We start from the raw sequence: 13,064 nt of genomic DNA, 5'->3' as shown, positions 1-13,064 counted from the left end.
TCTGGCCTCTGCCCCAAATCTGTGCTCCAGGCATTCTGTCTGGTAAACTCTAGCTGCTGCCATTTATACAACAGGCCATGTAGATGCCTGAAAGGCAAAGGGATCAGACTGGGGCCCACCTGGGAGAAATCCCTTGCAGTGGTGGGGTGGAGATGAATTGAGGGGTAAGACAAGAGGGGCCATAAGAGCCTGATTGGGCACCAGGGATCCCAGACTCCAACTTGTGCTCTGGTCTATGGGAGGGTCTGTCCTTCTTGTTGGCATCCCCACCTCCAGTTGCACTGTATTCCTTCCCTCTTTACGGGGCAACTATCATAGGATAAGTTTATAATCCAAACTGTTTCTCACTCACATCCCTGCATCCCCAAGGAACCACTGATCTGTTTTCTGTCGCTATTCTATATATATAAATAACAAAATATTGTGTTTTTATATGCTTTTAAATTCATATAAATGGTATTAGTACATATTCTGAGACTTCCCTTTTTTCACTGGACATTATGTCTTGAGGTCTCTTCATGGCCATAGAGAACTAATATACTTCTTTTTTTAAAATTCTTTTTTTATTGTGGTAAAATATACCTAACAAAATTTTAACCTTTTTTAAGTGTACAATTCAGGGACATTAAGCATATTCATAATTTTATGCCACCATTTCCCCTACCCTATTCCAGGATCTTTTTATCATCTGAAACAAACTCTCTACCTATTAAATAGTAACTCCCCTAATTGAATTTAAATTAAAAAAACTCCCCATTTTCCCTCCTCCAGCTCCTCTTCCTCACATGCCTCTCTTATATTTTCTGTCTCTATGAATTTGCCTTTCTGTCCCTATGAATTTTTCTGTGAAATGGATTTCTGGCTTCTTGCTCTCTAGGTCACCTTTGGTTTTTTTTTTTTTTTTTTTTAAGATTTTATTTATTTGCGAGAGAGAGAATGAGAGACAGAGAGCATGAAAGGGAGGAGGGTCAGAGGGAGAAGCAGACTCCCCGCTGAGCAGGGAGCCCGATGTGGGACTCGATCCCAGGACTCCAGGATCATGACCTGAGCCGAAGGCAGTCGCTTAACCAACTGAGCCACCCAGGCACCCGGTCACCTTTGTTTTTGAAAGATAATTTTGCTGGGCAAATAATTCTAGGTTGGCTTTTTTTTTTTTTTTTTTTTGCATTTTATACACTGTCTTCTAACTTGCATTGTCTCTGATGCAAATCTGTAGGCAGTGACTTTAGTTCTTCTCTATGTAATGTGTCTCTTTGGCTGCTTTTAAGATTTTTCTCTTTATTGTTAGAAAAATTTTGGCCATTATCTCTTCAAATTTTTTTTTTTTGTCACCAGACCCCTCCTTTAGGGACTCAATTACATGTATATTAGGCTTCTTGAGGAGTCCTAAAGCTCACTAATGCTCTGTTCATTTTTTTCCCAATCTTTTCTCTGCATTTCATTTTGGATGGTTTTATTACTGTCTATTTAAGTTCACCAGTCTTTTCTTCTGCCATTAATCCCATCTAGTATAGTTCAATTTGGGCCTTTTAAAGTATCTTCTATCTTTACTTGACATGCCCAATACCTACAGCTTCTTGAGCATATTGGATATAATTATAATAACTTTTAATATCCATTTCTACAAATTCTTTCATCTTTCAGTTCAGGGTCAGTTTCAATTGACTGATGTTTCTCCTGGTGTGGGTCATATTTTCCTGCCTCTTCACATGCTGGGTATATTTTATTGGATCCTGGACATTGTGACTTTGGCGTTATTGGGTGTTGGATATATTTGTATTTTTCTAAATATTTCTGAGTTTTGTTCAGGGATTCATTTAAGTTATTTAGAAACAGTTGATCCTTTGTTGCTTATTTCCAGTATCTTGAATCATTTTTTTCACTTGTTTTATATAGTTTTTTTTTTGTGTTTTAGGTGGAGGGTTAAATCGAGTTCCTATTACCTCATCATCTCCAGAAGTGGAAGTTGAGGATGGGCAACTTGATAGAATAGCATATGCTTCTGTAACCACTGATTTCCACCTCCTAGAAAAAAGGAAGCGAGAAGCCAAAATCCACTACTGTTGTGACTGGGCCTAATATTGAAAGGATGGCCACTTAAACACTATAGCGTTCTTGGACAATTTTTGCAAATCTATATTTTAAGCAATGCAACCCTTCAGAGTGGGGAGTGTGGGAACTTTCACAAGTGGTATGTAGTGTTCTGAACCCAGTATCCAGAGGTGGGTCTGGTGGGAACAGGCTAAGTCTGTAAATCTGTGGCAGACTCAGACATCAGGGAGAGGAGTGTGGTGATGCTATCTCAGACAAATGTTAAAGGTTGCCAACTTTGGTTGTATGCTGTGTTGATTCTTTCAAGTGTGGGGTACTGAATTGAGTCATATGCTAAAATACCTAATATAACTAGTGTCATATATGTGTTTTAAGTTCCACATCTTGTCAGGTTATCTCATAAATAACTGAATCTTGCATATTTATCAAATACTTGAGGTCCAGTGCCCTAATTTGGTTCTTTCTTTTTATAGGTGAAAGAAAATATAGATGCACTGGAAAAAAGACATGATCTGCTGGTTATAATACACAGATTTTATTATCTTGAAATTCATTGACCTGAGCATATCTCACTCTGGCTATATGCCTTTCAGGATGTGAATTTGGACTTTAGTAATAGAGTGGGCCTTGAGAAATAGCTTTTCCTCCTATCTTTGTTTCATGATGACTCTTCATGGAATGTTTTACTTCTGAGTTACATGTCCTGCTTTATCAGGCATTAAACAGTTGGCCCAGAAAGGTAATACTTGAACCACAGACATACAGTCCAATAAAAACAAGATAGATTTGAGTATAGGTAATGTCAGTAATTAACTCCCATTTTCACACTTCTTTGTGATTATTCAAAAGTATCAATCTCTAGGTAAATACTGAATACAGGTGCTTTCTTCACCTGGTCTAGGTTTCAACCAACAGCAAACAGGTACTGGTCTGGCAAAAAGACAATGTCTAGCAGAAGGGAAAGATTGATTTTTTAAAATATAGTTATAATGATACTTTTAACAATAGTTAATTCCATTCATGGCATTTAGTCAAAGCACAATAATAGAAGCCACATGTTTAATGGACCAAGCATACTATGAGTCATTTTAAGTATACGATCTTTAGTTTTCCTATTATCCTCACAATATAGATAATAGGCATGCAGAGAGCGATAAATAGATATGTATACACACACACACATGCATATATATACATATGAATGACATATTACACACATTGATATGTGAAAATTTCATTATTTTTTATGTTGCTTTTTTATTTTTGGCTTATAAGTAAATCAACTTCTGTAGAAACAAAAGTTTTTTTAACCTATGTAAAAAATGGTATGTAATGGTATGACTTTCACTTTCATAAATGTGGCAAAATGGGAGAAATTTGGGTAACTGAGAAAGTGAGTCTCTGAATGAATTACTTTATTTCTTTGAGGCAAACTAAAACTTTGCTTTTGGACTAGAATGTTACTTTGCTATCAGACTCACTTTTATAAAAATGCTGCAGTAAACATTTTTTCTAAAACATCTTCATTGAGATATAATTTATTATTTAAAGGGGTTTTTAGTATATTCACAGAGTTGCACAACCATCACCACAATCAATTTTAAAACATTTCATCACTCAAAAAATAAATCCTGTGCTCATTAGCATTCACTACCTATTTCCCCCTAAGCTCTTTACCCCCCACAGCCCTTAGACCTAGGTAACCACTAATCTACTTCGTGTTTCTATAGATTTGCCTAATATAGATATGTCATATCGCTATTTGTTCAATTGATGGACGTTTGGGTTATTTCCATTTTTTGCTGGTTATGAGTAATATCGCTATGAACATTTAGTTACAACTTTTTGTGTGGCCATATGTTTTCATTTCTCTTGGGTATATGCCTAGGCGTAGAATTGCTGGGTCATATGGTAAGTATGTTTAATCTTTTGAGGAACTACTGAACTGTTTGCCAAAGTGGCTGCACCATTTTACATTCCCACCAGCAGTATATGAGGGTTGGTTCCAGTTTCTTTACATCCTCACCAATACTTGTTATTATCAGTGTATTGAGTGTTGATCCAAAAATGGTGTATCTGTGTAACCTGATTGAATCATTTTGACTCACTATTTTTCATCTAGCATTTTAAAGATATCAATAACACTAAGTTATAAAGTGGGTATATGAGAGAACCGGTCTTTCTTTTATGTAGATTATACTCAGAAAGTATATCAGAAGAAAAGATTTCATCCATAGTAACAACAAAAATTTTTTTTTAAATCTAGAAATAAACTTTAAAGAAATGTGAAGAGGGATGTCTGGGTGGCTCAGTCAGTTAAGCATCTGCTTTCTGCTTGGGTCATGATCCCAGGGTGCTGGGATCGAGTCCTGCATCGGGCTTCTTGCTCAGAGAGGAGCCTGCTTCTCCCTCTGCCTGCTGTTCCCTCTGCTTGTGCTCTTTCTCTCTCTGACAAATAAATAAATGAATAAAATCTTTAAAAAATTAAAAATAAATGTGAAGAAACCATGTAAAGACACTGAAACAAAAACAACTGGATGCCATAAGCAAAACTTAAAATGAATGGGGTTAGGAAGAAGCATCGTGTAAAATGAGAGCTCCCTACAGATCAATCTATAAAGCGCATGATCCTTCCAAAAAATTCTAATGGGAATTTTAAAAAACTGACAATTTCATTTGGAAAAGTAAACAGGAAAATTCTGAAAAAGGAAATGTAAAAAGGGAAGAATTTTCCTAATTTTGTGTGTTAGAAAACACCATAATCACAGATATAAGAGCAGTAACAACTGACAGAAAATATTTGTAACATTTACAAAGGATTGCTATCTCTAATATAAAATAATTAGGTCAAAAAAATAGATGAAAAACCTACTTAAACAAGTGTAGATAGCTAATTCATAAATGACCAAAAAAAGCTCAAAAATTACTAATAATTTAAAAAATCAAAGATTTAAAAATAAGACATTTTCACCTATCAGATTAGAAGAGATTTAAAATTTAGTAATTACTTATAGGGAGTTAGGAAAGATATGCTGTTGATTGTGTATATGATAACCTTTTGGAGTTCCTGTCATTCTAAATTTTGGAATAATTGTCAAAATTTTAAATGGGGGCACTTTATTTTATTTTTTTAAAGGTTTATTTTAGAGAGAGAAAGAGCAGGAGCAGGGAGAGGGACAGAGAGGGAGGGAGAAGGATAGGGAGATAATCCCAAGCAGACTCTATGCTGAGAACGGAGCCTGTCGCATGGCTCGATCTCGCAACCCTGAGATCATGACTTGAGCCGAAATCAAGAGTTGGAAACTTAACTGACTAAGCTGCCCAGGCACCCCAAATGGGCACACTTTAAACCAATCAATCCTACTTTTAGGAAATCATCATGAGAAGTTATTCAGACACACAAATACTTCAAGAATATTTGCTATATTATTCACTAATAAAAAAGATTGAAGTACTGATACATTGTACAACGTGGATGAACCTTGAAAACATGTTCAGGGAAAAAAGACAGACATGAAAGACCACATTCTGTATGATTCCATTTATATGAAATGTCCAGAAAAGGCAAATCTAGGTACTGAAAATAGATTAGTGGTTGCCTAGGTCTGGCAGTAGGAGGAGAGTTTGGGGGGAAATGGAGAGTGACCACTATGGGCAAGGGGCTTTTTTGAGGAGGAGATAATGAAAATGTTCTAAAATTAATTATATTGATAGTTGACAGCTCTGTGAACATACTTACAACCATTGTACACTTCAAATGGGTAAGTTGAATGCTATGTGAATTATATCTCAATAAAGATATTATTAAAAATTAGGTTATCCTTAAGCTTTTCATAAAATGTGAAATATTACCTCCTGAGGTAAGGCTGTTCCGAATAGGTGGCATTTGTCCTGGGTCTTGTAAAGATTCACAGAATTTCACGATTCAACTTAAAAGATGGTAGTAAGTTGTTGGTTCCATAACAACTCACCTCAAAGTGTAGTAGCTTTAAAAAAACCCCACCACTTTATTTATTTATTTTTTTTAAAGATTTTATTTATTTATATGAAGAGAGAGAATGAGAGAGAGCACATGAGAGGGGGGAGGGTCAGAGGGAGAAGCAGACTCCCTGCCGAGCAGGGAGCCCGATGCGGGACTCGATGCGGGACTCGATCCGGGGACTCCAGTATCATGATCTGAGCTGAAGGCAGTCGCTTAACCAACTGAGCCACCCAGGCGCCCCCCACCACTTTATTTTTTAATCTCTCCCACTTCTTTTTTTTTTTTTTTATTAATTAATTTTTTTTTTAAGATTTTATTTATTTATTTGACAGAGAGAGATACAGCGAGAGAGGGAACACAAGCAGGGGGAGTGGGAGAGGGAGAAGCGGACTTCCCGCTGAGCAGGGAGCCTGATGTGGGACTCGATCCCAGGACCCTGGGATCATGACCTGAGCCGAAGGCAGTCGCTTAACCGACTGAGCCACCCAGGCGCCCAATCTCTCACACTTCTGTGAGTTGACTGGCTCTGCTGGTCTCACAAGAGGTCTCTCATGCAGTGGCAACCAGAGGACAGCTGGGTCTGGAGTCATGCAGGCTCACCAGGGATGCTGGCCTGGTTCGTTCTCTCTCCCTCTCTGTGTAGTCTCATCACAAGGAGGAGGTATCTCATTGATTTTCATTTTCTTAATGATTAGTGATGTTGAACATCTTTGTGTGTGCTCATTGGCCATTTGTATATCTTCTTTGGACTAATGTTCATTTTTTTTCTTGCCTGTGCTTTTGGTGTCAAATCCAAGAAATCATTGCCAAATCCAATGTCATGAAGCTTTCTCCCTATGTTTTCTTCCCAGGATTTTATAGTTTTAGCTCTTAAATTTAAGTCTTTCATCCATTTTGAGTTAATTTTTGTGTATGGTATAAGATAAAAGTTCAACTTTATTCTTTTGCATATGGTTATGTTTGGATATTTTATAGTGAATTTTTGTTAGTCTTTATAGGTTTATAATGGTATTGTGATTATAGGAAGGAATTTTATTTTATTTTTTTATTTTTCTAAAGATTTTATTTATTTATTTATTTGACAGAGAGAAACAGCTAGAGAGGGAACACAAGCAGGGGGAGTGGCAGAGGGAGAAGCAGGCTTCCCGTGGGGCAGGGAGCACGTGGAGCAGGGAGCCCAATGCGGGGCTTGATCCCAGGACCCTGGGCAGACGCTTAATGATTGAGCCACCCAGGCGCCCCTATAGTAAGGAATTTTAATCTAGAGTTACAGGGTTTTGTTCAGAATGATAAGGTAGAAGGGAATAAGTGAGTGGATATGTAGGGGGAATCCAGATTTGGTAATATGTTTGAAAATTTCCCAAATGAGGGGCACTTGGGTGGCTCAGTTGGTTAAGTGCCTGACTCTTGATATCAGCTCAGATTTTGATCTCAGGGTCATGAGTTCAAGTCCTGCACTGGGCTCCAGGCTGGGAGTGGAGCCTACTTTAAAAAAAAAAAAAGAAAAAGAAAAAGAAAATTTCCAAAATGAAAAGTTAAAAAGGAGAGTTAGTAAACCAGGAGAATGGTGTTTAGAAACCTAGGTGCATGTTGGTGGAGGGATGGGGTAACTGGGTGACGGGCATTAAGGAGGGCATGTGATGTAATGAGCACTGGGTGTTATATGCAACTGATGAATTACTGAACTCTACATCTGAAACTAATGATACACTATATGTTAACTAATTGAATTTAAATAAAATAAGTTTAAAAAAAGAAACCTAGATGCAGAGTTTCTATAAATAGTCAGTGGGCAACTTTGTTAGATGCTATAGAGAGGTCCATTAGAGTAAAGACAGAAAAGGTCCTGTTGATTTTAGTGGCTCTTTTCATGACCTTGGATATAACAGTTTTAGTAGAGTGTGTGGACTAAAACCGGTTAGCGGAATTTTGAGAGGATAGGAACATGGAGAAAGCAGGGTGGGGTCACTCTTGATATATATATATATACATATATATATATATTTTAAAGATTTTATTTATTTATTTGAGAGAGAGAGCACATGAGAGGGGTTAGGGTCAGAGGAAGAAGCAGACTCCCTGCCGAGCAGGGAGCCCGATGCGGGACTCGATCCAGGGACTCCAGGATCATGACCTGAGCTGAAGGCAGTCGCTTAACCAACTGAGCCACCCAGACCCCCAGGTCACTCTTGATATTAAGAAAAGTTATTTCTAATAAATCTAAAAGATTATAAACCTCTGACTAAACTCACGAAAGAAAAGTATGAGGTCAAAACCCGAAGGCCCTTCTTCCCCTTCTTCTCACCCACCCCCTCCAGTTTCAGTCTTCAGTTTGCTCTTGAGACATGTGGCTACTGAATGAATGGCATGGCAGCCTGAGTGTGAGGGAGATTATTGAGAGGGAGACTCAGACATGCCTTTGCCTGAGAAGAGCTAGTGGAAGGAAAGAAAAAATGAAAACGGAACTGAAGGGGACTAATGGGATAAGGCCCAGAGAAGATAAAAGGAAGAGATTCAATAAGGGAGTCTCCAAGTTGGAGAAAGGTATAGAAGCACTCATTTCTCCGAGACTGCAGGAAAGGAGATGGCTTCATTTTTCTCTCTTGAGTAATAGACATAGTTCTCTGCTGAGAGTGATTGAGGTTTGGATAAGGTTGGTGGCATCTTGTGTGTGGTCACATTTGGTGTAACCACAGGAATGTGCAAAAGCATTGCAGTGTGGAGGACCCAGCTCAGGCCCCAACTATGATCAAAATGACTTTTTCATTGAGGAATGCCATCATCTGGGGAGATGTGCCATCTCATTGTTTACCAGGGATGACTCAGTTCTTTGGCTGGTTGACTAGGGAGGTGTTTCTCCCTTGGCCTTTTTGTGGGTAAGTTTACTAAAACTATGCATTCACATTTAAAAGCAGCTCAAGCAGGACTGCTCTTCAGTCCAAATTTAGTAGCTGTGCTTCCTTTCTGTGAGCCTCTTGGGTGAGGAAAGGCTCTCAGGTGAAGGAAAAATTTGACAGAATGATTACATGGAGGCCTCTAACCAACCATATTATGGCAGTGAAACCACTTTCACTTCCTCCTTTGAAGAGGTAGGTAACAGAAAGCTTGTCCCTGGCCATTAGTCATATTGTAGTAACAGTCCAGATGTGGTCAGGGTAGATTCCGTTTGCTATATTTTGAATATACATGTTATTGAGAATTAAGTGGTTTTTATATGTATCAAATTTGGTATCGATGAGCCTCATGTAATATTTTGTAGTGATAGAAATGGAAGTTATGTTACCTACTTTAGAAAATAGAATTGTCTAAATAAATATCTAAAATTTGTCCTTGTCAGATACTTCTCTATGTGTATATATATATAGTTGTTTTTCTCAAGATTTTATATAATGGGAATTGTTATTGCTCAAGATTTTATGCAATGAAAATTGTTTATTAAACATTACATTTTAGAGGATTTAAAAAGTGAGCTTTGCTTTATTTTTTATATTTTTTAGGAGACCCGTGTACAGTATCATCTCAGTTGGAGTTAGAAGAAGCCTTTAGGCTTTATGAGCTAAACAAGGATTCTGAACTCTTGATTCATGGTAAAGGAGTAGTCATTTCTTACTCTTCTAGAGCTATAATTTTTTTTTTTTTAAATAACCCTATATTCTTGACCATTTTAAAACATAATTCTGATGTCTTTTTCTAATCTCTATCCCTCACTGCTATGTAATTGTTCATATTTAGTAGCTTCTCAAATGCTAGAGAAAATAAAATCAATTGTCTTATAATATTGGGAAATTTGTTATTTGGGTATGCCTTCATGGATATTAAACTGATCATCTCTCAAGTGTTTCACAGCAAAGTTTAGGAGAGAATTTAAAATTGAGTGCCTAGTAGAATTTTAAGTCATTCCCTTGCAGTTTGGTAATGTATGCAAATAATAATCTCCAAAGAGAAGGTATCTGAAATGTCCTTTCTTTTATTTGAGGGTTAACAGTGAAACTACTTACATAGTTATAGAGATTAGTGTGTTAAACATCTGCAGGCCCACAAGCTGGATAGTGGTATAGAAGAGACGAAACTCAGCCATCATGTAATGGTGCATTGTAGACCTGGGTATAAAATCTAGGTATTCTGCTTCCAAGTCAATGTTCTTTTCATTCTACTATGCTACCCCTCAAATTTTTTATGTCGTGTAAAACCCACTTATATATTGCATTTCATTGGCAATATTTCATGTAACATTTTTAGGGGACCAGACGTATAGAACTCTTTAAAACTTTAACAAAGGGCGCCTGGGTGGCTCAGTTGGTTAAGCGACTGCCTTCGGCTCAGGTCATGATCCTGGAGTCCCTGGATCGAGTCCCGCATCGGGCTCCCTGCTCAGCAAGGAGCCTGCTTCTCCCTCTGACCCTCCCCCTTCTCATGTGCTCTCTCTCTCATTCTCTCTGTCTCAAATAAATAAATAAAAAATCTTTAAAAATAAATAAATAAATAAATAAATAAATAAATAAATAAAACTTTAACAAATATAAATCTCCCATAAGTATAATGAGTCAGCCCCTTGTTATGATTCCCATGTACTTTTCTTTATAGTGTGTTTTTTAAAAATCAGTAGCTTAATATTTTTCTACCTTCAGAGTTTGACCTAGTGATTCCTAAGGGATCCATAATGTAACTTATTGAGGTCCTAGCAGAACTTCAGAAGTCATCCATTTTTGGAGTCATCTCTTTCTAGAATAAAACTACAGTAAATGTTTAAAGAAGTGAATTTATCAATAGTATTAACAGTTTGTTTTAAGTTTTTATTATTTTTATACCATATCACAGAACTGTTTTTAGAAGTTAGCTTATATTTCAACTTTTAAGAATATATTGGGACCTGAGCTTCTCATACATCGTGTTTTGTGTTTTTTTTAAGCCATGTCCTTTTGTACATCACAGACTACAAATAGTTGGCTAGTTCGTAAATACACTATGTCTTTATATTCTGTCTCTTTATAAAAATGGTCTGAATTAGCCTGTTTATAAATTTATAGTTCCTAAGATAAAACTTACATTTTTTGGATTTGGGTACTCTTAGTGGTGTAAATTTTTTCCTAAATTCAGTATACATCTTTTAAGAACTGTAATGGTTTATGTTCATATTTGTATATATTTTTGTAATTCAGTTTTAATTTTTCATTGTAGCAAACTTGACAGTACAACAAAGATTTAGGGAAATAGTAGTTAATGATTTCTCTAAGGACAAAAAAAAAATCAATTGGTAACATAACAGGGACTAGCATGAATAATTTGAGCTTCTAGTGCGCTTGATTTTGGCTGTTCACTTTCATGAAAACTTCTTTCATATAGCCTTGATAAATGAATCCCTTGAAAAAATATTACTGACCACATGCTAAAAGAGGGTCAGGTTGAAATTTGGGTCAATTTTTTTGATATTAGAAATTAAAATTCTATGTAATTTGTATGTTTTAAATTTGCTATATTAATTTAATTTCTTTTCTTTCAGTCTTCCCTTGTGTACCAGAACGTCCTGGAATGCCCTGTCCAGGAGAAGACAGTGAGTGTGTATATACTTCATATTTTTGAGTGTAGAGTTACTTATGGCACAATGGCACAAGTGAAAGGAAATCAGAAATAGAACTTTTAGTCTGTTTGATTTCTTTTCCATTCTTTAGTCTAATTTAGACTATCTTAGCAACTGCCTAAATTCTCTGCTTTTGCCAGATGAAAATCAGGCAGTTCTTAGTTACAAGTTACTGACGTAAGTGTCTGTTGTGCATTTGAAAGGAAAATTAAGTGAATTTTAAGTCATGTTCCTTTCTGGTTTTTAATTTTGGAAATTTTCAAACCTATGGAGAAGTTGAAACAACATTGAAAACAAAGACACAAAGATATCTTTGCCTTCATTGACCAATTATTAACATTTTCTGTGTTTGCTTTATCTCTGCATCTGTGTGTGTTCACACATAGGCATACATGTATATACATAAGAAACATGCTTGTTTTATTTTTATTTTTTTAGTGTACCATTTGAAAGTAACGTGATGCTTCCTCTCTAAATACTTGAGCATGTGTAGTTAGAAATTGTTAGGGATTTTCTTTTGAATGTCTAGGCTGATAGTTATCATTAGTGAGAAGAACTAAAAGAGTCAACTCTCTGGTCTGATGGAACTTAAATACGTAAACTTACTTACAATCATAAGTTACTGCTTTTGATATTCAGAATAACTTATTAGTTGTGGATATTACTCATTTTCATTTCTGGTTTCTGCACATGGCCATGACTTTAGAAAGAATAGTGGTGTTTTCCTTTGAGTTAAGTAAAGTAGTTCTAAACTTTTAGTTCTTTGTTGTTGTTTTTTAAGATTTTATTTATTTATTTGAGAGAGAGAAAAAGAGAGAGAGCACAAGCAGGGGGAGCGGTAGGCAGAGGGAGAAGCAGGCTCCCTGCTGAGCAGGAAGCCTAATGTGGGACCCAGTCCCAGGATCCTGGGATCATGACCTGAGTCGAAGGTAGGCGCTTAACCGACTGAGCCACCCAGGCGCCCCAGTTCTGTGACTCTTCCTGAAACTTGGTGAAAAGGAAAAATTAAACAGCTATGAATATTTATATAGAGTTGAATGGGGGCCATGTACTATATAGGAAATGGGGAAATTTAAGGAAGTAGGTAGAACCCTGAAGCAATAGTGAAAAATTTAGGTCTGGATTCAGTTAAGAATATTTTGCCGGAGTTCCAATGATGGGTGGATCAAAGACTGGGCCACCCAGGCACCCCTAGGTTAAGATACGATTAACAGAAACTTTCTGCTTTGGTTACTCCTAACAGAGTAAATAAATAAATAAAAATAAAAGCATCTATATTTATTTATTTATTTATTTCAAGATTTTATTTATTCATTTGAGAGAGAGAGCACAAGCAGGGGGAGAGGCAGGGGGAGAGGGAGAAGCAGACACCCCACTGAGCAGAGAGTCCCAGCGTGGGGCTCGATTCCAGGACCCCCGGATCATGACCTGAGCTGAAGGCAGTCGCTTAAC

At 36.8% G+C, this 13,064-nt stretch overlaps 1 protein-coding gene across 2 annotated transcripts in view; it reads left to right on the top strand.

Moving 5' to 3' along the window:
- PRKCI (protein kinase C iota) overlaps positions 1-13,064 on the top strand; it is a 68,753-nt gene that overhangs the window by 23,415 nt on the left and 32,274 nt on the right. Inside the window, exons 3-4 of one of the 2 annotated variants that reach the window (XM_032407230.1) lie at positions 9,532-9,621; positions 11,535-11,585. In XM_032407230.1, the coding sequence (XP_032263121.1) occupies positions 9,532-9,621; positions 11,535-11,585 (141 nt within the window). The remainder of the gene's footprint in view (positions 1-9,531; positions 9,622-11,534; positions 11,586-13,064) is intronic. The other variant, XM_032407231.1, reaches the window with a different exon arrangement.

This window comes from Phoca vitulina, unplaced genomic scaffold (assembly GCF_004348235.1).
Source record: "Phoca vitulina isolate PV1807 unplaced genomic scaffold, GSC_HSeal_1.0 scaffold8, whole genome shotgun sequence".
Taxonomy (NCBI): Eukaryota; Metazoa; Chordata; class Mammalia; order Carnivora; family Phocidae; genus Phoca; species Phoca vitulina.
The sequence above is the reverse complement of the archived record's forward strand: the minus strand, read 5'-3'. Positions and strand labels throughout refer to the sequence as shown.